This window comes from Portunus trituberculatus, chromosome 50 (genome assembly GCF_017591435.1).
Source record: "Portunus trituberculatus isolate SZX2019 chromosome 50, ASM1759143v1, whole genome shotgun sequence".
NCBI lineage: Eukaryota > Metazoa > Arthropoda > Malacostraca > Decapoda > Portunidae > Portunus > Portunus trituberculatus.
The window spans coordinates 7752444-7779581 of record NC_059304.1 but is presented as its reverse complement, the minus strand read 5'-3'; the positions used below and the strand labels follow the sequence as shown (position 1 = coordinate 7779581).

The 27138-nt window shown below is 37.1% G+C and overlaps 1 protein-coding gene across 2 annotated transcripts in view; it reads left to right on the top strand.

Annotated features, from left to right (window-relative positions):
- LOC123499669 (glucose-6-phosphate exchanger SLC37A2-like) overlaps positions 1–27138 on the top strand; it is a 31598-nt gene that overhangs the window by 3201 nt on the left and 1259 nt on the right. Inside the window, exons 2-13 of one of the 2 annotated variants that reach the window (XM_045248028.1) lie at positions 4452–4609; positions 4766–4844; positions 5325–5460; positions 5890–5971; positions 14715–14917; positions 18271–18363; positions 18798–18902; positions 19094–19184; positions 19406–19554; positions 20254–20455; positions 24286–24383; positions 25029–27138. The exon at positions 25029–27138 is cut by the window's right edge and continues 1259 nt beyond it. In XM_045248028.1, the coding sequence (XP_045103963.1) occupies positions 4452–4609; positions 4766–4844; positions 5325–5460; positions 5890–5971; positions 14715–14917; positions 18271–18363; positions 18798–18902; positions 19094–19184; positions 19406–19554; positions 20254–20455; positions 24286–24383; positions 25029–25106 (1474 nt within the window). In that variant the 3' untranslated portion in view covers positions 25107–27138. The remainder of the gene's footprint in view (positions 1–4451; positions 4610–4765; positions 4845–5324; positions 5461–5889; positions 5972–14714; positions 14918–18270; positions 18364–18797; positions 18903–19093; positions 19185–19405; positions 19555–20253; positions 20456–24285; positions 24384–25028) is intronic. The other variant, XM_045248029.1, reaches the window with a different exon arrangement.

Genomic DNA, 27138 nt, shown 5'->3' with positions numbered 1-27138 from the left:
GCTACATCTGAAAATTGTTAGTTGGGTGAAATTATAAATTGTCACCTTCATATCATGCTAATGTACATAATTCTATAGTTATTTTGTGATCTAGTTGAGTGCAGTTCCAATGGGACATTAGCCTATTGGTAGTTCCCAAAGGGCACATGTATAGATGACAATCTTTAGGTCATAAGTGAAGTGGATTTTTTTTATAAATAACCATAATATGTATTACATCTTTGTCTTCCATACTTGACTAAGTTAGTGCATGTGAAGTATATTTTTCAGTTTCTTTTTTGTGAACATGGGTTATTAGCAGTTTTAAGTTCAAACAGTTACTGGTTTACCTCTATGGTGTGGTGTGGTCGAGATGTTAGTAATACACAAGTGAGGTGGTCACTACCTATTAAAGTGTACAGATTTTCTACATATATGATTTTTTTTTTTTTTTTTCAATTTTCATGATTTTGAAAGTTTATTTCCATGATGTAAATTACATACAGCAAAGTGAAGATAGCTGTGGTTATAGGGTTATGGGTTTTGAAGTGTATCATAAACAGTATCAGACTTTTTTATTGTGTGTGTGTGTATGTGTGTATTTACCTATTTACCTATTTGTGTATTACAGGGCCCGAGCTAAGCTCTGTGACCTGTCTCCTTGTCCATTCCTGTCATATCTCTCTTTCATCTGATTGACACACACCGCGTCAACAACATCACTGCTCAGTTTATTCCACTTATCAATGCTACGATGCGGGAAACTGTATTTTCTCACATCATTTAGACAGATATCCTTTATTAGCTTTTTTCCATGTCCTCGGAGATGATTACTTGTGGTCACCTTTATCAACTCTCTGTCCAGTATGTCAATCTTGTTCACCAATTTATACATAGTTATCATGTCTCCTCTTGTTCTTCTCTCTTCTAATGTGGTCAGCCCCAGCTTCCTCAGTCTTTCCTCATAGTGTGTGTGTGTGTGTGTGTGTGTGTGTATTTACCTAATTGTGTGTGTGTGTGTGTGTGTGTGTATTTACCTATTTGTGTATTACAGGGCCCGAGCTAAGCTCTCTGTGTCCTGTCTCCTTGTCCATTCCTGTCATATCTCTCTTTCATCTGATTGACACACACCGCATCAACGACATCACTGCTCAGTTTATTCCACTTATCAATGCTACGATGCGGGAAACTGTATTTTCTCACGTCATTTAGACAGATGTCTTTTATTAGCTTTTTTCCATGTCCTCGGAGATGATTACTTGTGGTCACCTTTATCAACTCTCTGTCCAGTATGTCAATCTTGTTCACCAATTTATACATAGTTGTCTTGTCTCCTCTTGTTCTTCTCTCTTCTAATGTGGTCAGACCCAGCTTCCTCAGTCTTTCCTCATAGTCTAACTCCCTGAGTCTCATTCTTCCATGTAATGTCTATTCCGCCTGTTTTATCCACCACTTCTTTAGCCTCCCATTTCTCATCCTCAAAAAAAACTTGGTCTTTTCCTCCTCTATTCTTTTGTTATTCCTCTCCTTCACTTCAGTTACAAGCTCCTTCATTTCCATTCGCTCATCCTGTGACATATTTCTTCTTATGTAAATTGTTTTGGTTTCCTCAGAGTCCTTAAGTTTCCAAGCCCTCCTCAACAAGGCCTCCGCTGCCACCTGAGACTTTAATTTCAATTTTAATGGTCTATTCTTGCCTTCCTCAAAAGCTCCCAATCTCACACTTTCTTCTACCTCAGCATATAGGTCCTCTTCTTCCACAGAGATCTTGTTCAGTAAAGACTTAATCCTGTCATTTTCCTTATCCCTCCTGTCCTGCCAGTTCCTGTTAGTTTCCTCCCTCAATCCTATTATGATCACACATTTTTTCTTTTCAGCAATATCTCTCACCACATACTCATTTTCCTTTAGTGCCTTTACCATTTCCCTCTATAACCTAACCTAACATAACATGCGTAATCCCTTTATTTTCCTCTTCCTGCTTTTTTACTATCTCCCTAAACGACCTTTGTAACTCCTGATGTTCATGGTTCACTTCTTTCATCCTGGTATCAATTAGATTAAGGCATTCCTCCTTCCTCAAGTCCCCTTCGGATATTTTTATCTCCATTTCCATGAGTTTAGCCTTCTCTCTTCACATTGTTTCCTTAGGGAGGGTGTAGACAGTATTTCTGAAGCACTTAAGTTAATCTTTGAAAGATCACTTAGGTTTGCTGAGATACCACAGGACTGGAAGTTAGCTAATGTTACTCCAATATTTAAAAAAGGTAGGAAGGATGATGCGAATAATTATAGACCGATCAGTTTAACTAGTATAGTATGTAAGATCCTAGAGAAAATCATTAAGGGTAGTATTTGGGAGCATTTAAATGAGAATAGATTAATTAGAGATACCCAACATGGCTTTAGATCAGGGAGGTCCTGTCTTACAAATTTGCTCGATATCTTAGAATATATTACCAAGGAGTTAGATGATGGAAATAGCATAGATGTTATATATCTAGATTTTAGCAAGGCGTTTGATAAGGTACCGCATAGGAGGCTAGTGTACAAATTGAGACTACATGGGATAGGGGTAGGTTAGTTGATTGGATTAGTGAATGGCTTTCTGATAGGAAACAGAGAGTAGTATTAAATGGGGCAATGTCTGAGTGGAAGGAAGTGGTTAGTGGGTACCCCAAGGATCAGTGCTAGGACCTCTTCTTTTCTTGGTGTACATTAACGATTTAGATATAGGAATTAGTAGCAAAGTATCAAAGTTTGCAGATGATACTAAGATAGCATGTGCAGTACAGGGTGAAAAGGACAATTACAGAATACAACGAGACCTGGACAGGCTGATAGCATGGGCAGACAGGTGGCAGATGGAGTTTAATTCTAAAAGTGTCAGGTTATGCATTTAGGTAAAGACAACACAAACTTTAACTATGAGATGGAGGGATGTTGGCTAGAGGCAGTAGAGGAAGGAAAGGATTTAGGAGTAGTGATAGACAGGACTATGAAATTTTCAAAGCAATGTTTAGAAGCAAGAAATAGGGCAAATAGGATCCTGGGTTTTATAAATAGAAATGTTAGTTATAAAAGTAAGGAAGTGGTGCGTAGCTTATATAATTCCTATGTTAGGCCCCATTTAGAGTATTGCATACAGGCCTGGTCACCCCACTATAGGCAGGATATCAACATGTTAGAAGCAGTTCAGAGAAGAGCAACTAGGATGATACCAGCATTAAAGCGCCTGGAGTATAGAGATAGATTAAAGGAATTAAACATGTTTTCATTTGAGAGGAGATGTATAAGAGGGATATGATAGAGTTATTTAAAATGTTCTCAGATACAAACTACATAGATGTGAGATCTTTCTTTACCTTAGAGGAGGGAAGTAGGACTAGAAATCATGGCAGGAAGATTAGAAAGCAAGGCTGCAGGTTAGATATAAGAAAATATTTCTTTAGTCATAGGGTGGTAGACTTCTGGAATGCATTGCCAGAGACGGTTGTAAATAGCACTAGTTTGACAATGTTTAAAACAGATTAGATAAGCACTTAAATTTATTAGATTTATAATTATGTATAGCACTGCATGATAGTTTTTATAAGAAATTTACTATAGTTAAACAAGACATGATCCCCATGTATGGGGATTACAGATTGTAGAGGAATTCGATGCAGGACTTAGCCCTGTTAATGGGCCAAATATTTAGAATTAGTATATAATGTATTGTGTACTTGTAAGTGTATCTTTAAGTACTGATGACGAGGTCGCTGTGCGACTGACACAGGATAACCTAGATGGGCCCTGGTGGCCCTTTGTTATCCTATTATTTATGTTATGTTATGTTATCTCTACTTTTTCCTTCAATAGCTCTTTATTCGCTAACGTTAACAATAGATCTCTTTTTTGAACGAATCATTCTCGGCTAGAACTCTATCCAGTTTTTCTTCTATTGACAAAATGTTTAAGAACTTACTTTCCTGTGCCTGGATTCTTGCATCCATATCAAGTTTCTCCAGTCCTTTTGGCGTAGTAATAAAACTTTCAAAGTCTCTAGTTTGTCTAGACGCCATTTTTGTTATCGTCAGCTGATTACGGCCAAAACAATCACCGCCCGCACTCTCCTCTCAGGGATCACTCTCCATATCCCTCACTTTCAACACTAAGTGACAGTAGGACATTAACAAGACACTAACTTAGAGTTACCCGGGCCCTGTAACACCATAGGTTTTTTCCTTCTTCCCGTCCGCAGCCAGAGACGAGCCATCTTCTCTCAGCGACGGCGTGTGTGTGTAGGAAACCTTCATAACTGAGAAATTTCTGTTCATATCTATGTATATAAAGTTAGAAATTGTGATATGTGCATAATAATGATACTAATATGTATGTATAGTACTTGATGATAATAATTAGGTTTTCTTCATTTCTATGCATTTCTGTTTGAGGAAAAATTGTGTAACTTTAAATTTGTGTATTTCCAGATATTCATCATGGATCTGGATCCTGACATTCCTTATATACTGCAGCTACCACATGTCTCGCAAGCCCATCTCTGTGGTGAAGAATGTGCTCTATCAAAACTGTACACTTGTGAATGAAACTAGAAATGGCACCTACTGGTGTGATTGGAAGCCTTTTGGTGAGCTGCAAAAACTTGCTAGAAAGGGTTGGAAAGGGGTGATATTGACATGAAATTGATTTGCCTATTACATTTTTTCATAAGGTACACAAAGGAATTATTTTTTTTCTTTTACTATTTTTTTTTTTTTTTTTTTTTTATCCTTGTTTTCCCCAGATAATGAAAATGCACCTACTCTTCTAAGTACGGTGGACTCATCTTTCCTGTTTACCTATGCTTTTGTCATGTTCTTCAGGTAAGAGTAGGTATGGTTTGTATAATTCTTAGGGACAGACCTGCTACATAACAGAAAAGTGCAAAATTATAAATATATAACAAGTGAAATGGCTATATAGATTAATGGAAATATGTATTGTTTATGGTGCAGTTTTAAGCATCATCAAGCTTGGGAAAGTGACTAACAATGACTAACATTGTTATTGGGCTAAATGAATGATTTATAAAATCTTATAATAGATGTTGTTCCAGAGCATGATACACAAGGTTTCCCTCTCAGTCTTTTTCCCTAGAACATAATGATCTCTTTGCAGCAGTTCAGTGTACTTCATTTGATATGATCACTGTATAATAACCAGCAGTCTTCCCCTTATTGTCATCTTCCCTAGTGTTACAGTGTCATTTACAGTGAATTGTATTTGCTTGTTTATATATTTATATGTACAGTCATCTTTTCCTCATTAACTTACGGTAACTATTTTGATGTCTTGGCTCTCAGTGGGTTTGTAGCAGAAAGAATGGACCTGCGGCTGTTCCTCTCTGGTGGCATGGTGTTCTCTGGAGTATTCTGTTCCATGTTCGGGCTTGGTTACATTTTTGAAATTCACTCTCTCTGGTACTACATTCTTGTACAAGTGAGTTTCTGGATTTTGTCTTTTTCCATCATTGCATAATGATATTTTTGTTCTTGCTCTTATTATTTATATTATCATTATTATTATTATTATTATTATTATTATTATTATTATTATTATTATTATTATTATTATTATCATCATTATTTTATTTATTTTATTTTATTTATTTGCCCTCTTTATTTTTCTTATTTTCTCATAACATTTCATTTTCAAAGCATGTACAGTAGTATTAGCAAAGATGCCATGCAGTTGTAGCTTTTGTATGTATATTTGGAAATGTAGAGTTAGATGCAGATTTTGGTGAGCTTTTGATCAGTTTCCTTTTTATGTATGTACTACTGTAAAGGAATAATCTAATTACACCAGGAAATTTTAGTCAAATCATGCACATAATCAGACTTTTAGATATTGAATTTTGTTTTTCAGATACTGTGTGGTGTGGTACAAACAACAGGGTGGCCAGGAGTTGTTACTTGCCTTGGGAACTGGATTGGCAAGGGAAGGAGAGGTGTGTGATGTATGATAGTGCTGCTATTTTGGATACTAACAAGATTTATCTATTTATTTATTTATTTTATTTATTTATTTTTTCATTTTTTCTTTTACACAAGAGGGAGACCTGCCAAGGACAACAAAATGTTACAGTATTAGAAAAAAAGGCCCACTGGGAACTGCAGGTTCCTTAAAAGATTTGAATGGAATTAGCCAAAAGCTAGGAACAAATGTCTTGAAACCTTATTCTTAAAAGAGAAGTCAAGTCGTACGAAAATGGAAATACAGAAGCAGGTAGGGAGTTCCAAAGTTTACCAATGAAAGGTGTGAATGATTGAGAGAATACTGGTTAACTCTTGTATTAGAGGGTTGGACAGAATAGGGATGAGAGGAAGAAGAAAGCCTTGTGTAGCAAGGCTGCAGGAGGAGAGGAGGCATGCAGTTAGCAAGATCAGTAGAGCAGTTAGCATGAAAATTGCAATAAAAGATAGAAAGAGATGCAACATTTCGATAGTGAGAAAGAGGCTGAAAACGGTCAGTCAGAGGAGGGGAGTTGACGAGACGAAAAGCTTTTGATTCCATCCTATCTAATAATAATTATTAAGGTTTTGAAAATTATACAGAAAATGATAGTTAATGTTTGAAAATTATGAGAAAAATATTTGTAATGTATGGAATGGGAGCAAAATATGTATTTAATGATAATTTTAAGTGTGTATTTACCTAGTTTTCAACCTACATGCATATTACAGAGTTTGAGTGGTGGTCAAAGTAACCTGCCTCCATATCTACTTTTATCCAACTTTTCCTTATATTTGTGTACATTTTCTGCTCCTACAATCTCTTCACTCAATCCATTCCAGATGTCAACCGTCTTATGTGGAAAACTTAACTTTTTAATGTTTCTCAAACACTAACTTTTCGTGATCTTGGAGAGTCCTCTAGTTCATATATCTCTATCCTTCATCAGTGATACCAGGTCTTGTCTATCTATTTTTTCCATATGGTTTACTAACTTATCTCAAACACTGACTTTTCATGATCTTGGAGTATCCTTTTGTTCTTATATCTCTATCCTCCGTCAGTGATACCAGGTCTTGTCTATCTATTTTTTCCATACAGTTTACCTACTTATATACCATTGTTAAATCTCCTCTTTCCCCTCTATCCTTCAAAGTTGGTAGTTCCATTTCTTTCAGTCTTTCTTCACAGGGGAGATCTTTTTATTTCTGATACCATCTTTTATAGTGGTCCTTTGGATTCTTTCTAATTTCCTGATGTCCTTGTGCCTGTATGGTGACCACACCACTACTGCATATTCTAGTCCAGGTCTTATCATAATAGTTATGATCTTTTCATTATACTCATATCCATGTAACTGAATGCCACTCTGATATTTTTTAGTCTTGTATGTTGAAGCAAATATTCCATTTATGTGTCTTTCTTGAGTCAAGGTGTCTTGTATATTCACTCCCAGATCTTTCTCTTCACTCCTTTTCACTTTAGTCTTTTCTCCCATTTTGTATTCCCACATAGGTCTTCTATTATTTTTACCCATTTCCAATATATGGCATTTTCTGGTATTAAATCTTAATTTCCACTTTTGGCTCCATTTCCAGATCTTGTTAATATCTTTCTGCAATTCCATACATGCATCGATGTTCCTTATCACTCTCAAAAGTTTTGCGTCATCTGTAAACAAATTTATGTAGCTACCCAAACCCTCTTATACATAGTTAGCATACACTTGGAACATAATTGATGCCAGCACCGAACCCCATGGTACGCCACTGGTAACTGTGCTCCAGCATGATGGGGGTGTCTCTCATCATTGTCCTCAGTTCTCTATGTGGTACTCTATCAAAAGCCTTTTTAATATTCAAATACACTGTGTCATCCCATCCATTTCTCCATTGTACTTCATCTATTACTCTCATATAAAAGCTTAGTAAATTTGTTATGCATGATCATCCTTTTCTAAAACCAAATTGGGAGTTAATTGTTATTTCATTTTCCTCCAGGTATTCTAACCATTTTTCTTTAATTGCAACTTAACAGATCTTTCCCACAACACTAGTCAGTGACACTGGTCTATAATTTAGGGACTTGGTCTTTTTTCCTCCTTTGTATATCCTTTCCATTCCCTTGGTCCCTTCCCTTCTACAGCTGCCACAGTGGAAAAGTTCCCACTATGTTTTTTGGATAAAAATACATGAAAGTATAACTAGCATTTCTTTTATTGCATTCTTATGTGTACATCTAGTATTTAGTCATATTACCTTTGTTCTTCACCACCATTTCAAGCCTTTCAGGCATGGATGTGGCTAGTTTTTCGAAATAAGAGGCCTCCATAGTAACCCACAACTTTTTTAGGTCCTTCAGTTTTGGGATAGAGGTGGGCCTACACTTTTCCACCTCATCTTTTATCATGTTCCAGGCATTTTCTATCAGGTTAAGGTCAGGTGAATTATCAGGCCACTCAAACAGAGGATTATTATTTTTTGCCAGGAAATTTTTCACACTTTCAGCCCTGTGGGATGGGGGCACCATCTTGCATAAAAAATTCACACTCATGAATATCCCACATAACAAGCAAATGTAACATTTTTGGGGAGGAAATACAGTCCACCCCTGCCCTTTGCACCACTAAAGCACCCCCACACCATAACACTATCAGGGTGTTTCACGGTCTTAGTCATGTACCGTGGGTTGTACCAGGACACATTATTTGGCCGCCTCACCACTTTGGAACCCATCCTGACAAGTTGGAAGGTGCTCTCATCGCTCCACATCACCTTTTTCCACTGCTCTGGCATCCAGTCCTTGTATTTCTTTAAATGCAATCCTTTTCTTCATCATCCTTTCTGTGAGCAGAAGTTTCTTGGCATTATGGCGACAGGGCAGTTTAAGGTTCTTTTGGAGACAATGTTGGATGGTGCGGATCGTGACATTTTTTAACAGCTCATGGTGGTTATTTTTTAATTCTGCTGCTGTTATGGATGGATTTTTCTTTACTTCACACTTTAGGATGCAGTCATTCTTAGGAGTAGTCTTCCTCTTGCCCCCAGAGCCTAGTTTCCGTAGTGGTGTGGTGTTGGGTGTGAGCTTGCCTCATTTTCAGCTTGTAAATGGATCATCTGTTCACACTCAGTTCCTCTGCCACACGTTTCCCAGGCATTCTTTGCTCCAATAGGGTGAGAGCACGGATCTTTTCTTCCATGTTGAGCTTTTTATGCCCAATTGGAGTCGTTTGGTAGGGCTCCAAAGTTAATATAAGTTTCGTGTGCTGAGCCACAAAAGAGCAAGGTAACATACACCCTCTCTCACTGGGCTCAGGGAGCACACTGGTGCTTGAGGTGTTGACAAATAATGGAGGGAGGAAGGCTGGTGTGACTTACGCCACCACAAGCTTCTCTCCCAAATCATAAGGTTGGGACTGCAAAGATGAAGTACATCTCTAATTGTGTGGGAACATTTCACTTGCATTTTTTGTGGGAACTTTTTCTTTGCGGGTACTGTATTAGAGAGCTGTCGATCGCATTCCAAATTGGTTCCATCAATTGTTCTTTACATTCTCTCACAGTCCGTCCTGACACTCCATCTGGCCCCATATTCTTTCTTACATCCACATTTTCTAGTAGTTTGCTAATTTTCTGTTTATGCACCACGATGTTTCTTAATATTTTCTGTTTTGCTTGGTTGTTTGATTCTATGAAATCTTTCTCTTCGTTAAATACTGATTTCAAGCTGTCATTCATAAGTTCACTCATTTCATCTGTTGTTTCATATATTTCCCTTAATTAACTTAGTGATGGTTTCTCTGTTTGTCATTTTTCTATTTATGTACTTATAAAAAGCTTGGGTTCTTCTTCACTACATCCTTTTCAAAATTTCTCTCTTCCTCCCTTCTTATTCAAATACGTATATTAATTTCGTACCTCTTTATACTACTTCCTATTTACTTTGTTTCATTGTCTCCTTAATTTTTTCCAAGCTTTTTAGCTTTTGCACATATAGCATTATACCATGTGTGTTTGCTCTCTTTTGCTCTGTATTTGGGAACATGTCTCTTTACCCCCTCATTATACTTGTCTAGGAATATTTCATACTTCTCTTGGACTGTTTTGCCTTGCAATCAATACTACCAAAGTAACTTCTCAATCCTTCAAAATTTGTCTTGGCATGATTCAGTCTTTTTTGTTTGTGTCCTTCACTGTTTTCTGATCCTCAAATTCAATTTCAACAACCACACAATCACTTTTTCCCATTGGGCTATGATATTTGATGGTTGGACAAGGGTCCATTTTTATTGTGAATATTAAATCCAGCATAGATGGTTCTTCCCCTCTATATCTTGTATAGTCCTTCACCCATTGGTCCAGTGTGTTTAACCATTACCAGTTGTAACACTTCCTCCCCCCAACGTCCAGCATGACTGTTAGCATTCATTTCTTCTCAATTTACATGTTTGCAGTTTAGATCTCGCACAAGTAGCACTATTCTGTCCTTCCTTACATATTGTCCAGGCAATTTTGCACTTCCCTTTGCATTTCTTTATGTACATCAAGCCTGCATGTATTAGTCTTTGGTAGCACATATGTTACTATGATACTCCTTTTTTCCTCCCACTGGTCCTAATTGTTATGCTTAAAACCTCTGCTACTCCAGTCCATGGATGTCTTCACTTAACTTTGTTTCTGTTATACATACCGCATCCAATCCTTTTCCCAATATATAATCTCCCACTTCCAAGCTTTCTGATATAAATCAATTTATGTTTGTATACATGACTCTTAATTCTTTCCTTCCCCTTCCTGAATATACCATTTCCTCAGCCTCATGTCTAGCACTCTCCAATAGAATTTCTTCTTGTTCTCTGTCCTTCTTTCATTCTTTGTCCATAGCTTCACTTCTTATCCCACTCTCTTTTTCCTTTTCTTCCTGATTCATCCCCACCCCCCTTCTCTCTCTCTCTCTCTCTCTCTCTCTCTCTCTCTCTCTCTCTCTCTCTCTCTCTCTCTCTCTCTCTCTCTCTCTCTCTCTCTCTCTCTCTCTCTCTCTCTCTCTCTCTCCAAATATTTTTATATTTTGCCTTACCAGCCAGCTTTCGAGACCTCGCCAAAATTTCTTCTACCCCTACTTGTGATCTCATCTTAACTTTTAGTGGTCTTTTAGTTCCCTCACTACATTTACCAAGTCTGTATATTTCCTCTATTTCTTTTTCAAGACTGTTCTTCATCTTGTACCACTGAGATAATTTGCTTTACCATCTCTTTCTCCTCCTCCCTCAAATTTCACTGGGCTCTTTTTTCTCTTATAGTCCACATATAAGCATACACTTCTTTTTGTCCACCGTATCTCTCACTAATTCTTCCCTTTTCTTTGATTACTTGTAACTGTGTCCTTCATTTTTTCCATTATTTGTTGCTTCACTACCTCTGCAAAATTTACTTTTTCTTCTTGCTTCTTCATCCAGACCTTTTCCATTCTTCCAGTTTGGTTTCACTTCTCCTTTTTCTATCCCCTCACTAGTGTTTAACAGATCTTGTAATCCTTGTAAATCCAGTTCATAATTCTCACATTTGCCCTTAAGGGGGCTGTTCTTTCTTTTTATTTTATCCAGAATTTCCTTCATCCCCTTGTTCATTTTAACTATTATCTAGCATGCCACATGCTGTTCCTGCTGTCAAATACCACAATGATCATCTCCCTCAAACTTTTCATTTCCTTTTCTGCCATGATGATCCTTTGCATATTACTTCTTTCCTCCTGGAATCCCAAAAATTCCCTGTCCCTACTGAATCCTGCCAGCTGATGTAATCCTAAAGGTGTTTCAATGGCCTGGCACCCATGTTTACATTTACATTGGCTGCAGCTCCACCTATATTCTCACTTTCCATGCTCTTTTCTGCCTCACCGCAAGCAAACTCAATTTAACTTAGGAGACAGGATCACATGCCTAGCCCCCTCTCCCCCTGCAATACATCACCAGGTCTGTTGGCCTTCATAGTCTTCTATATGTCATAGCTGTTGTTTTTCACATCCACTCTCTACAGTGCTGCACTTTGTGTGTGTGTGTGTATTTACCTAGTTGTACGTATTTACCTAGTTGTAGTTTTACAGGGTCTGGGCTTTATGTTCGTGAGGCCCCGTCTCCATATCTACACTTATCCAATCTTACTTTAAAGGTATGCACACTCATTGCAGACACTACTTCTTCATTTAAACTGTTCCACATCTCAATACATCTTTGCGGGAAACTATATTTTTTAACATCTCTCAGACATCTTCCTTTTCTCAGCTTTTTACTATGCGACCTTGTGCTTTGAATGTCATATTCTTCTCTCAGGATCAGTTTCTCATTATCCACTTGGTCCATTCCGTTGATCAATTTATAAACTTGTATCAGATCTCTTTCTCTCCCTTCTTTGTTCCAGGGTTGGTAGATCCATAGCCTTTAGTCTCTCCTCATATGTCATCCCTTCAAATTCTGGAACCATTCTTGTAGCCATTTTTTGTAGTCTCTCCAACTTCCTTATGTGTTTCTTTTTATGAGGGGTCCACACTACTCCTGCATATTCCAATCTGGGTCTTATTATAGTACTTATCAATTTCTTCATCATTTCTTTGTCCATGTAGTGAAATGCTACTCCAATATTCCTTAGCAAATTATATGTTTCTCTAAAAATTCTATCAATATGGCTTACTGGTTGATTGTTTTCTTCCATCGTCACTCCTAAGTCCTTTTCCTTTTTACTTTCTCCAGTTCTACTCCATCTCCCATCTTATAGATTCCCACAGGTCGTCTTTCACTCTTTCCCATTTCCATGACATGGCTTTTGTTCACATTGAATTCCATTTCCCATTTCCCAGATCTTATTTAGGTCTTCTTGCAGTATTTCACAATCCTCTTTTGCTTTATAACTCTGCACAGTTTCGTATCATCTGCAAACAGATTTATGTAGCTGTTCACTCCTTCTGGCATGTCGTTAATATAAATGAGGAAAAGTATTGGTGCCAATACTGACCCTGTGGCACTCCGCTTTCTACTGCTCTCCACTTGGACTTCATATCTTTAACTACCGTCCTTATTTCTCTCCCCTCAAATAATTTTCTATCCATCTCAATGTGCTTCCTTTTAAGTCACCCTTCTCCTCTAACTTCCATAGTAATCTTGCATGTGGCACTTTGTCAAATGTCTTTTTAAATCCAAATAAATACAGTCAACCCATCCTCTCTCTCTTGTACTCTATCAACTATTCTAGAATAGAAACTCAATAAATTAGTTACACAAGACCGTCTTTTCTAAAACCAAATTGGCTATTTGATATTAATTTGTTGTCTTCAAGGAACTCGATCCATTGTTTCTTTATTATTCTTTCACACATCTTGCATATTACACTAGTTAGTGATACCGGTCTGTAATTTAAAGGTTCTTCCTTCCTTCCACTCTTATATATGGGAACCACCTCAGCTCTTTTCCATTCTACTGGTACTGTTCCATTTTCTATTGAGCATTTTATGATGTTGTATATAGGACTTGCTAGTTCTTCCCTACATTCTTTCAGTATTCTGCCTGAGACTTCATCCGGTCCCATTGCCTTCTCTTCATCCAGTTCCTTCATTAACTCTTTTATTTCAAGCTTGGTTACTTTAATCTCTTTCATATAGATTGTCTCTCTATTACCCTGTGGCCTTTCAAATTTGGATTCCTTAGTAAAGACCTCCTGGAATTTATTATTTAATAGTTCTGCCATACTTTTGGGTCTTCCACCATCCCGTTCTCTCCTTTTAACCTTTCTATTGTTTCTTTTTGCCTAATTTTTCCATTTATGAATCTATAGAACAATTTTGGTTGCTCCTTACATTTTTCGACAATGTCCTTTTCAAAGTTCTTTTCCTCTTCCTTCCTCACCTTAACATATTCATTTCTCGCTGCCTTGAAGTTTTCCTTATTTCTGGATTTCTATTTCTCCTCCACCTTTTCCATGCTCCATCTCTTTTCTCCTTTGCCCTAGCACACCTTGCATTAAACCAATCTTTCTTTCCTTCTTCTTTAGGTCTATATTTTGGGACATATTCCTGACTCCTGTTTTGTATATTTCCAAAAATAAGTTATATTTCTCTTGCATCTCTTCTGAGTTTTCCATCTCCTCCCAGTTTACGTTTTTAAAATAGTTCTTGAGATTCCCAATATCAGCCTTTCTGTAATTTAATCGGTCTCCTTTATATGAATCGTCTCTATCTTCCTTTCCCTCTTCTATATCCATTTCTAATATTACATGGTCACTCTTTCCCAATGGGCACTTATATCTTATATCATCATTCATTTGTATACCCCTTGTAAAAACTAGGTCCAATCTCACCGGTTCGTCATTTCCTCAGAATCTTGTGCTGCCGGCTCGTCATTTCCTCAGAATCTTGTGCTGCCGGCTCGTCATTTCCTCAGAATCTTGTGCTGCCGGCTCGTCATTTCCTCTGAATCTTGTGCATTCCTTTACTTTCTGGTCCATCGTATTGTCTATCATTAGGTTCAGGAATCTTTCTCCCCAGGCTTCTTCCCCCATACCAATTTCATAATTTTCCCAGTCCACTTCTTTACAGTTAAAATCTCCTACTAATATAACTTTTCTCCTTTCTTTAATGATTCTTGTTAGACTCCTTATTGTGTTATCTTATTGTGTGTGTGTGTCATTTTGAGTTTTGAATTGATGAGCACTTATTTTTTATTTATGATTATGAATGTTGTTTCTTTGAAGGATTGATCATGGGCATCTGGAACTCGCACACCTCAGTTGGTAACATCTTGGGAACAGTCATTCCAGCAGCATTTGTCAGTTACAACTGGGGCCTCTCCTTCATTGTCCCAGGCCTCATCATTGCTAGTGTGGGAGTGTTGGTGTTCTTCTTCATGGTACCAGAACCTACAATGGTTGGCCTTCCTAATCCAAACAAAAAGGAGGTAAGACTTCATCCAGGTAGGAATGAAGTTGTAGTGTAAAAAGTGGGAATTTTTTGTGGACAAAAATATGGGGTATCTTGTTTCCATTGGTCATGTTGATGTGGCAGCTTTGAATATTTTTTCTTTGTATTATGTATTCATGGGAGTATAACTTTAAGGCACTTCAAGGCAACATTAGTTTGCCTTATTCTCTTCTGTACAGAAGGTCTTTTTCCCCTCCTCTTTGTATTGTGCATATATTTATAGTCCATGCATACATACCAAATTCATTGGTTATTTTTTCTCTCATTTTATGTACATTGAACTGATTGCCTGTATTCAGCTTTTTTTTTTTTTATGTCATCCTGTATTCTTTTAAGTTGGATAAGTGTATGAAAGAAAACAAGGAAAAAAGCATTATATGACATGTTGGGTAGCATGATGTAGATTTCAATTTTCTTGTAAATATATTTCAAATTTGACACTTAAGGCCACATAGGGGTTTAATTAAGATGAAAAGTGTTGAGTCACCCTCTCTATTCATTTGCAGTGAGTTCATACTGCTAATAGTCCATAGAAATTTTTACAGCATCACTTGCAGTGAAATCATTTGAAGTGTGTAATTAAAAAATCGAAAAGTTACTTACTATTAGGTTTTGGTCATCTTATACTTTATCTGAGCTAATTTTCCTGTCATAGTGATCAACAGGAAGGGAAAATAATAAGACTGGATACTTTCAACCCCATAGAATATTGCCAAATGGAATAGATATTGTTTAGCATTATGGCTGGAATACTGATTAGCCTTTCCTTTCCATCCTGTTCCTCATTTGAGTCATTTCCATTCCATCTACTTCATCACTCTAAATGGTTTCCAAAGCCTCATCCACAATCCCTTTCAAATTGAAGTTTTTCTATAACCTCTATCACTTTATCAGTACAGTAATCTCTCTAATATCCATTTTAATTTACCCTTGACATGTCCAGAAGTTGCATTGGTCTACATATTGGCTGTCCAGTAAATGCTTGTCATTTATACGTAACCCTCAGCTATCACGCCCAATTAGGGCCGAAATAGCCGCACCATAGCCGAAAACACAATAGCCGAATTGAACAACAAATGGTGAAAATTTTTATAGGTGCCACAACCACAAATTTTACTCCTAATATCCCTCATTTTTACCTTTTTTCTTAAATTACTGTATAATCCATTAGTACCAATTAAAACATGTCAAGGTTATAACATAAAAAAAACTACATCAGCTCAGATATCCCATGACGTCATGACCAAAATGGCTGGGCGCATTCACAAACAACATTTCACAGCTAGGGTTCTGTCTTGTCTCATTGGTTTACGTTCGGAGATGGTAGGAGGACAACGTGGAGGATTGGTGGCCATTGTGAGCACAAAAAATGGTAGAATCTGGCTATCACTGTCTAGTGGGGAGGACGCTCAGATATCCCATGACGTCATGGCTGGGCACGCGATAGCAGGCATCTGAGGTCGCAGCTTTTCATGGGTGCGTGATGGCAATAAAACACAATAGCTGAGGGTTGATTGTATTTGATATCAGTATTGAAAATGGTATTGTACAATGTTATGTATGTGTACAATCGGTTTTAAGATATGTTTCTTTTATGATATTTCTGTCGCAAATACTTGTATTGTATAGATATGTTCCATTGTAAGAGACTCCAAATGACAGAACATAGGAACAAGGAAGAGGTGTGGTTGCATAGGTATTTGGATCAACAATAGCAAATACAAGAAATACCATTCATTGAAAAATTTATGCAAATATATACCACATATACATACACAAAGAGTAGTATGTAGTAGTATCTGCTATTTATTGTATGTGTATATTTTGTGAACGACTCAAATACCTAAACATGCAGCCTATTTATGTGGATGAAACATTTTGCCACAGCACTAAATTATCACACTGGCTTGCCTATAAGAGATGGGGAAAAAAAGACATTTGACAGGAAGCTGAGATTTTGCATGGTGTGTTCAATTTAATATTTGAACATGGGAACATCCAGATATTGACTAGTCCTATTGTTGAACATCCAGATATTGAAGGGATTACAAGGAATCAGCTAACATTTCCGTGTGTGTGCTTACCATTTTCCATTGACTCTGAATTTTACTTGCAACTACAGAGTCTTTGAAGCATGTTTGAGAATTTGGAGGAGGATGTCTTGATGTACTTTAAGGAAAATTTCAGTAGCACCTTTAACATTGAGCCCTCATCAGTATTTCCTGAGTGAAACTGATTGATGTGTTTGAGTCTCCAGTCTGAACTGATGTTATGGTAACAGTAAGGGCCAGGGGCTTTATTCTACATAGTTATCATCAGGTCTTATGCTGTCACTGTACTCAGAATCTACTCTCTTAAGGCTCACAATTTATGAACTTTGAATATATGTATAAAAAGAAATAGGTTCTTGACATAATTTTCTTTCATCTAAATTATTTTGACATTGTATTACTATTTTTAGGAATAGTAAGGCAGTGTATCCAAATAAAAGAAAAATAATAAATAGACACATGCAGACCATGTGGGGCAAGCTTTGTTTGAGTTTGGGGAAACTGATCATACCCCATCTGCTAGTTATTCATAATAATACATTATTGCATCAAATAAGGACACTATTTGGTCATCATTACTGATATTTATTATTAAATTAATGATAAAAACTATTGGGGATCATGTTATGGTATGTACAGCCATGTTCCCACAATTTTGACGAGTTATGACAATCATTGGTGATGCTATAACAGTGGACCCTCTCCTAACACTGTGTCACAAGGTTAGAGCCTGTCATAACTTGAGTTCTTTCTAAAATGCGACATTTTGTCTCGCTATGATCATGTCATTAGCTATGACAGTTTGTAGAATACAAAGAGAATACAACCCCAGAGGCTCTGCTTGAGAATGTTCCTCTTCCGTTCTTATCCTTGAAGGCACTGCAGCATAATTACAAGAGGTCACTCATTCTTTTCTGGTATCCATGTTCACTCTTGTAGGAGCAGGTGGAAAACATTGCTTGCTGAAAGGGTTACTGATGTGACTAACTATCCAAGATAGTTATTTTGACAGCAGTGCACAAGGCATTAAGAAAGTTACTGATATTGTAACTTATGAGATGAATGACCAAATATTTTGGAAATACTGTAATTATCATCCTTATGAAAAGTGTGAACTCACTGTATTCTTGAATTAGGGAAAATATATTTCTTTCACAAACTTTAGCTTTAAAATGCATAATACATGTGTGGAAGAGTGAAGATCCTGCATGAGAGTTGTGGTCACCCTGTTTTTGTTGGGCTAATTGTATGTGTTCTTTGCCCAATTGCTTACTTTTAGCTTGAGGCTTCTCTTCCCCATGCAAGGAGAAGACAGGTGCTACGAGATTTTGCTGACACATCCGATGAAGAAAGTGCCTCTTTGATGAGCCACGTGAGTATCAGTGAGCTACATATGGATGAGGTGAGAGAGTGGGGATACCAAGCTAACAGACCATGCTTTGCTGTGTTGTTTTGTTTGAATGGTTTGTGAGCCACTCAGATGTTTGGATGTGAATCAGTATGCCATTTGAGTATTTTTCTTGCTCTTTCTTTCCCATGTCCCTTCCATTTTTTTCCATTTACCAGTAGTGACAGATAAAACAAGTGTATTACCTTCATATGTGTGATAAAAGTATATGTTAATTGAAAATAGATTGACATGAACATGAAACTTGTTTGCATCATATGGACATGAAGTATATTTTTCCATGATGCAGACATGATATGTAGGTATGTATTTTCACATTATATGAACAGGAAATGTTCCCTTCAGAATATTGTTAGGAAAGGTTACCCTGAATAATCAAGTAGTTAACATCATTGCAGGACCAGCAGGTGTGCTATGATGACAAGACAAAGGAGGCATGTGCTGATACCCAAGGAAACAAGGAAGAAAAGGCCATTGGGTTTCTACAGGCTTTTGCCATTCCAGTGAGGTTTTTTTTCTCTCTCTCAATGTGAATGTAGAAATGTGTCTAGATATAAAGCTTGGATGAAGGTAATAGTGCTGGTCTAATTTCTGAAATATTTTATATATTAGTAGATTTTTCCCTTGTACGTAATTGCTTTTGCACAAATTTTGCTGTCTATATTCATTAACTTAATCTCGTCTTTCTTTACAGGGAGTTGTTGAATTTTCCTTCTGTTTGTTTTTTGCTAAGCTTGTGTCTTACACATTTCTCTACTGGCTACCAAACTACATCCTTAACAAGAGTAAGTGGCTAGTTGTTGTGGTTAAAGAAAAATCTTTTGTGTACAAGTTTAACAGAGTTCTAACTTTCAGACCATGGAAATGCCACACATGATCTTGTTTCTTACTTAAATACTTTTCATTCTTTCAAATAGCTCTTTAATTGTGTTATAAAAGAATTAACTCTGTTGCATCTGCTTTGTACTATATGAACCGTGTAACATCCCTACCCATTTCTTCACAGCCTCCTATAGTGCAGAAGAGAGTGCCAACCTGTCCACCTTTTATGATGTGGGTGGCATCATTGGGGGCATCCTGGCAGGTTTGGTGAGTGACTTCTCTGGCATGTCAGCATCTACCTGTGCTGTGATGCTGATTGCTGCCATCCCCATGGTGAGTGATCCTTAAAGATGTTTAGTTGATGGATTTTGGTATTGAATTCTAATCTATTCTGTAGTTAAAGTCAATTATTTTGATATCCTAGGTGTTACAATGTGTACTAAACAAGTGATTTCCACTACTACATTTTCATATGTAATTTATTTATGTATTTCATTTATGGGACAGAACAGTATTAGATTATGTAACATAAGTTGGGATATACCATAGCAAGTTCAGGGCAATATAGTCTAATAATAACTTAGAAGACTATATTGGGAATATGAGAAGCATAAGTATATTTTTATAGTAGTGAAATGTAGCCTGTTAAAGATGTCAAGAGGCAGGTATGTTAAGATAAACAAACATATGTATGTAATATTACAGCAGTATTATAGCAACTTACTTTTGTGCATCTGTGAAATATTGAGAATTTGTACACTCCTTTAATTTAGTCATACAAAGAGAAAGAAGGAATGGATTAACTATGTTTGTAATGAAAGGTTGAGTACCAAGAGTTGTACTATAGAAGGAATAGAATGGGATGCTTAATAGTGTCCTTAAAACCAAATATGCAAATATACTTGGAAGGTTGCCTCCGAGATGGAAAAAGAAAGGCACTGCATCTAACCTGCCATTATAGAAGACTGATAATGATGATCAAGACAGAAAGCAGCATTATTATAAGTAATATCTTTCAATCTTTTCCTATAGATGTTTGTGTACCAAGTCTTCTGTACAGTGTCTCTGGGGATAAACATATTCCTCCTGGTGTTGGTGGGTATCCTGGTGAATGGACCATACGCACTCATCACTACTGCTGTGTCTGCTGATCTGGGCACTCACCAGTCCCTCAAGGGAAATGCCAAAGCTTTGGCCACTGTATCAGCTGTCATTGATGGCACTGGCTCAATAGGTAATAATTTGCTTTGTTTGCCATTATGCTTGAGTGGCCTACTGAAATGTTATTATACTGGATCTGTTCTCTCTCTCTCTCTCTCTCTCTCTCTCTCTCTCTCTCTCTCTCTCTCTCTCTCTCTCTCTCTCTCTCTCTCTCTCTCTCTCTCTCTCTCTCTCTCTCTCTCTCTCTCTCTCTCTCTCTCTCTCTCTCTCTCTCTCTCTCTCTCTCTCTAGATTTATCCATATCTATCTCCATACCAGTTGAGCAATCTTACACAGGATGGCCTGGACCACACACTCTTACACGTATCATCACTCTTAGTCTTATTGGCTCATGATGGAAAGTAATGATAATTATAGTCTATCTATCCACATTATGGGTCCTCATTCCATGACTTTCAGGCCAGAGGCTATCCAATGCTTGCCAAGCCACTTGCTAAAATTAATACATGTGGCCCACCATCACCAGTGCACCCCACTGGTACATAGACAAGTGTCTTCCATGCACAGCTCACAGATGACCACTTTAATGATAGTCTCTTGCTAACTTATTTCCATTACCCAGGATTTTGATCAGCTTTATGTTGAGAAATATCACCAAAGTGTAAATATGATAGCATGTCCTTAGACCAAAGCTTCAATGTTCAATTTACTGCCATGGGAGATATCAAAGAAGGATAAATTGTCATTCATAGCAACTCATATGCCCTGAAGATGCTGTGGTCAGTTTTTGAATGACTGACATTTTGACTGTCATGCATAGTGGGGGAAACATCTCTACCATGCTCTCATGTCAATTTCCTCCTCTTTTCAACCTTCTCATTTCAGGAGAAGGTAGTAAACACCTACCGAAACAATAACTTACACCCAGTGAGATCTAACAGCACTAGTTGAGGGGATGCTGTCAACCTTCCATTAAAGCTAGTTGTGATCTCGCTGAATGCTTCCCTTTGTGTCTCACAACTCAAGGGGGCAGTCACAGCTTGCCCTCTAAAGACAACTCTCCTTCTTCACACAAAACTACATGCACTTACCACACATACACTCTTCACTTCAAATCAAAATTTAAAAGAAAAATGCCTCAGAGTGCCCTTCTGGGGAGGGGACCAAAAATGTCCCCAGGTCGAACACCTCTCTCAGTGACGACCACAGATGCCTTGACACCTCCCTCAACTTTTTCTACATTAACTTCTGCAACATTCACGGTCTTAGATCTAATTTTCAATCTGTAGAACACCATCTCTAAACTTCATCTTCTTTTCCTCACCAAAGCACAGCTATCTGAGGCAACTAACAGTAGCCCCTTCTCTGTTCCCTCCTACTTTCTCTATTCTCTTTTAGATATTTTGGTGAAATTTTTGCTGTAGTGTTAGACATATCAAAAGCTTTTGATAGAGTCTGGAATAAAGCTTTTGATTTCCAAATTGCCCTCCTACGGTTTCTATCCTATTTGCAAGTTTATCTCAAGTTTCCTTTCCTTGTTCTATTGCAGCTGTGGTAGACGGCCATAGTTCTCCTAAATCTATTAATAGTGAAGTTCCTCAGAATTCTGTCCTATCACCCACTCTCTTTCTATTATTCATTAATGACCTCCTTAACCAAACTTCTTGCCCTATCCACTCCTACTCTGATGATACCACCCTATGTCTTTCCATGTCCTTTCAGAGACAACCAACCCTTCAGGAAGTCAACAGATCACACAGGGACGCCACAGAACGCCTGACTTCTGATCTTTCTAAGATTGGGGCAGAAAAAATCTAGTTGTTTTCAATGCCTCAAAAACTCAATTTCTCCATCTATCAACTCAGCACAACCTTCCAGACAACTATCCCCTCTTCTTCAATGACACTCAACTGTCTCCCTCTTCCTCACTGAATATCCTCAGTCTGTCCTTTACTCTTAATCTTAACTGGAAACTTCACATCTCATCTCTTGGTAAAACAGCTTGTATGAAGTTAGGCGTTCTGAGGCATCTCTGCCAGTTTTTTCTCACCCTTCCAACTGCTAACTCTGTACAAGGGCCTTATCCGCCCCTGTATGGAGTACTCTTCACATGTCTGGGGGGGGGTTCCAGTCACGCAATTTTACTAGATAGGATGGAATCAAAAAGCTTTTCATCTCATCAACTCCCTCCTCTGACTAACTGTCTTCAGCCTCTTTCTCACTGCCAAAATGTTGCATCTCTCTGTCTTTTATCACTATTTTCATGCTAACTGTTCTACTGATCTTGCTAACTGCATGCCTCCCCTCCTCCTGTGGCCTCACTGCACAAGGCTTTCTTCTTCCTCTCATCCCTATTCTGTCCAAATTGCTAATGCAAGAGTTAACCAATACTCTCAATCATTCATACCTTTCACTAGTAAACTTTGGAACTCCCTTATTGCATCTGTATTTCCAACTTCCTACGACTTGTCTTCTTTTAAGAGGGAGGTATCGAGGCATTTGCTCCCTAATTTTGGCTGACGTTTTTCCTCTTTGTAGAGATCCAGCACTCAAGTGGGCCTTTTTTTTTTTTTTTTTTTTTTTTTTTCCCATCTTTAATTCTTTCATTATAATGTCCCAGCAAGCTCAACAATGAAGAAAACAGTGTTGTAATGGTGTTTGGCAGGGGGCTCAGTAATTGTGAGACTGAAAGGAAGTTAGGAAGATCAGAAGTGACTGTCACAAGGGTAGAAAAGGCTGTTCTAGTGCTTGAAACAGCTGAGAGAAAGAAAGGTTCTGGGTGAAAAAGGAAAATAGACAAGAAGAGGAAGTTTATATGATGTATACCTATTAAGAACTGAATCACTTCTGGCTCTTTCTCAATCTGAAAAAGCTTATGAAAAAATGTGACACTTGTTCCCAGAGCTAATGCAGGCTTTACCACCCTTGTGACGGCTGCCTCTGATCGTTCTATCTTCCTTCCAATTTCGCAATTACAAAGTCCCTGCTAACATACATTATCAGAACACTATTCTTCATTGTTAAACTTGGCAGGATCCATTATAATGTAAGGAGAAATAATGAAATGTAATGAAATGGGAAGGTTGCAGCTTTGGTCTATGGCAGGTGTTCTCAAAGGAGTGCCTCAATACTCCCAGATGGTATTGAAACTGGTGTATCTAAAAAGGCATCTTGGAAAATATTAAATTGATTATTTTGTGTGCTTAATAGTGAATATGACTAACTGGTAACTTTAAAATGTCCTGTTTTTTTTTTTTTTTTCAGGAAATTAAAGCTTAAAAGTTGGAAGTAATAAGCTAATTAATGGAGAGGAGGTATCAGGCTGATTTGAAATTGAATTTTGGGATATTGAGACTGAAAAAAACTTTAAGAGCCACTGGTCTATGGGTATCACATTATATTTACACTGTATCAATTTCTTTTGCAGTGGAACCTTCCCACTACTTTATGGATATTTCCATTTGTGACGTGTCATGTTACCATTCAAGAAAAACCTCTGGATTTGGGAGCTTATTGGAATTTAGAATTTTTGGATAAATATTTCTCAACATACCATATATTTCAACTTGAATTTCTGGGATGAGTCCAGATTTTTTAAGGAAGTTGTAACTTTTTTACCTGTATTCCTAATTTTTCATTTTATATTAGTTAAATCACCATATACATCTATTCAAAATTTCTTCCAGTGGTGATTCTACAAAAGAGTTCAGGTTTGGTTGAGCTCCAAAGCAAGGAAAGGTTTATAGCTATGTATTATATTTTTTAATTGACATTTTCATGCAAATGAAAAGTAAAATAAAGAAGAGGCTGCATGGATTCCTTGCTAAGTCAAATATTCTGAAAGAGAGAAAAAAAGGATGAAGTAGAATATCAAGTAATAACTGTTTTGTTCATAATCTTCAGGTGCTGCTCTTGGGCCACAGATTGCTGGTCCCATCTCAATCCTTGGCTGGGAATATGTGTTTGATATGCTGATGGCAGCTGACCTTTTGGCTTTACTAGTAAGTTGGACAGCATTTTAAATAGAAGTATTTTGTAAAACTAAAAATCATATTTAATATATGAACTAAAAAACATATTTGATATATGAAATCTCATATCTTATTGAAATGTAGCTAGTTTTGCATTTTGATTGTGACTTTTATGACCTTTACATCTTTGATCATTATTTTGCATGATTTTGTAGTTGTCCTTTTATGGTGGTAGAATCATATGTTTTCTATTTTATCTCTCTATATCTAATATTTGTTCCCTAGAAATCTTCAGTTGATCTGTGACAGAAGTGTGTCCATTTGTTCTATCCTTACATTTCTTCCTTGTATGCACCAGTTTTGTTTTCCTTTTTCACCCGTTATTCTGACATCTTTTACTTTATTCTCCTATTTCACTCTTTTGATAAATATATATACTTTACTTATATACTTTGCCTGGTCTTATAAATTTCTTTCATCTTTCTTCATGGCCAAAGCATTTTTGGGTGCTTCTTTTGACCTGAACTACTCCACTTTCATTACTTCACATCTATATGATACACAAAATGAATATGTTAGAACTCACTTCAAACATTGTAACAGCAGTTTCCATAACTGCCTAGAAAGGACTTTTGCATTTTTAAAGAGAGTAACCTTTCCTGTTGTCTTTGCCAGCTGCTGACTCGACTGGTGATGAGGGATATACAGGGTTGGCTCAGCAGACGAAGAGTCGGGTACAATGTCAGTGTTTGATAAACCGTTGATCTTCATTTTCATTCTTTAGACGTTGATGTAAATATCATCACATTGACTTGACGGTGTGCAGAGGTAACCGTGAAGGTTTATAGCAAGTTTGCCAGTGACATGAGATATGTCTTCATCTATGTATATAATGTATAAATGCATATGTGTAGTTTTATCATGATAAGTTTGCATTAAATTTTTGCACATCTCTGCACTACTATGCACTAAGTGCAAATAATGTAAAATGACCTGGTGGATATATTTTTTTATGTAATTAATTACTCGTGACATTTTTATTAGATGTGAAAATGTGGTGATTGTTGTTAAGTGTTTGGCCTCTTAGTGGGGCACAGTGGTATACAGTGTTTTGAAAGAAATCCTTGTATAAATGTTGAATTTCAAGATGTATTTATTTTTAAAGAATTATAAAGATAAATTAAGGACCTGTGTTTCTCAGCCAAGGTGTGGCATAATTTTGGATTTATGGTCATTATGCTGCTTTAGCATCAGAAATTGTGAAAATTTTATTTGCAATAGTTTCACTTGTTCCATCATGTAGAATTATATGTATATATATATATATATATATATATATATATATATATATATATATATATATATATATATATATATATATATATTGCTCATTGTAAGCACCAGACCTCCTGGCTGGGGCATCAGAAACTTACAATGATAATGGTCCTCTTGAGAATGAGCTGTTTTTACAAAAAGCATTGGTTTCTGCCATGGCATCACCACATCCTTCACCTTTGCATTAGTGTGCCTTGGGATACATTGGAGAGGAGTAATCTGATATGAAATTTTCTGCAAGTTGGCATATTATAGTATATTGCACAATAACATCTTGTGATAATTAATTTTGTTTCCTAATATGCTTAAAAGAGACTTTCGTGCAGATCGTGAGCCTCAAGGAAACAATTATCTCTGTTAGATAAATCATCGAGTATCCAGGATAACAGTTAAGTGTTGGTTATGGTAGCTTAGGGAGGAAGGAAATTGTAATACCTCTAAGTCTAAAAAGTTATCTGGGCACCCCAGGAAGACAACTGATAAGACTGTCACAGTCTCAAATTGGGCAATGTAGGCTGAGATTAAGACTACTGCATGCTCTAAGACTTCATAAAGGCAGTAAATTAAACCAATAAAGCAGCCACGTGTTTTATGAACAAACTGAATGTAGACAAACCTCCAGCAGGAAGGAAAGGTAAATGTTGACAGAAAACAGCAGAATTTGACTATATAGGCAAGGTGCATGCACATAAATACAATAGGAGGCACTTCACTAGGCTTAAAGCCAGTGAGGGAATAAGAGGTCATTCATTAGTCTTAATAGAAAGCATGAAATAATTAAGAGATTGACAGAAAATGAGGGAATAGCCCTGAAATTTTCAAGAGTTAAGGTTCAAGCAAAGGGTTCAGCTTTAGAAATATGAGATGGCAGTAGTTGTTGGGATATTACCAAAATTTCTGGCAGTTTCTATTGAAGGAGTTTTGGCTTGAAAATACTCTTGGGATGATTTCAGACAAAATAAAGCGTACAAGTTTCAGATGTGAGACTGGTATCATTTGTGGAATGCCTCCTAATATCATGTATAGGATAAGAACAAACTGAGTTGAACCAATATTTGGAAGATTTAGGTTTAGGTTGAAAGAAAAGGAGAGGAATATATGTGTCCATATAAGACATAATCACCTCTCTGACACAGAAGCTGTAATTTCTTCTTGGGAAATCAGAATAATACCACCTCAGATCCCCCAATTAGCCAAGGCACTTTGGAGGATCTTGAAGAGAAACTTAAGGGATAAGACACCATACAGATATGAGGTTGTGATCAGGGGAGGACAGCAGGGAAAACAAAGTGACAGCATTAGCAAGAAGATCAGAAGTTAGGAAAAGCTCAAGAATGTTGGGTGTTATCTTGAAGATTATTAGGAATATGAATAGAATGATGTGCCAGTTGCTCTAGATTGTGGAAGACAAGAGTTAGTGATTAGATTATCAAGTGAAGAAAGATAAAAA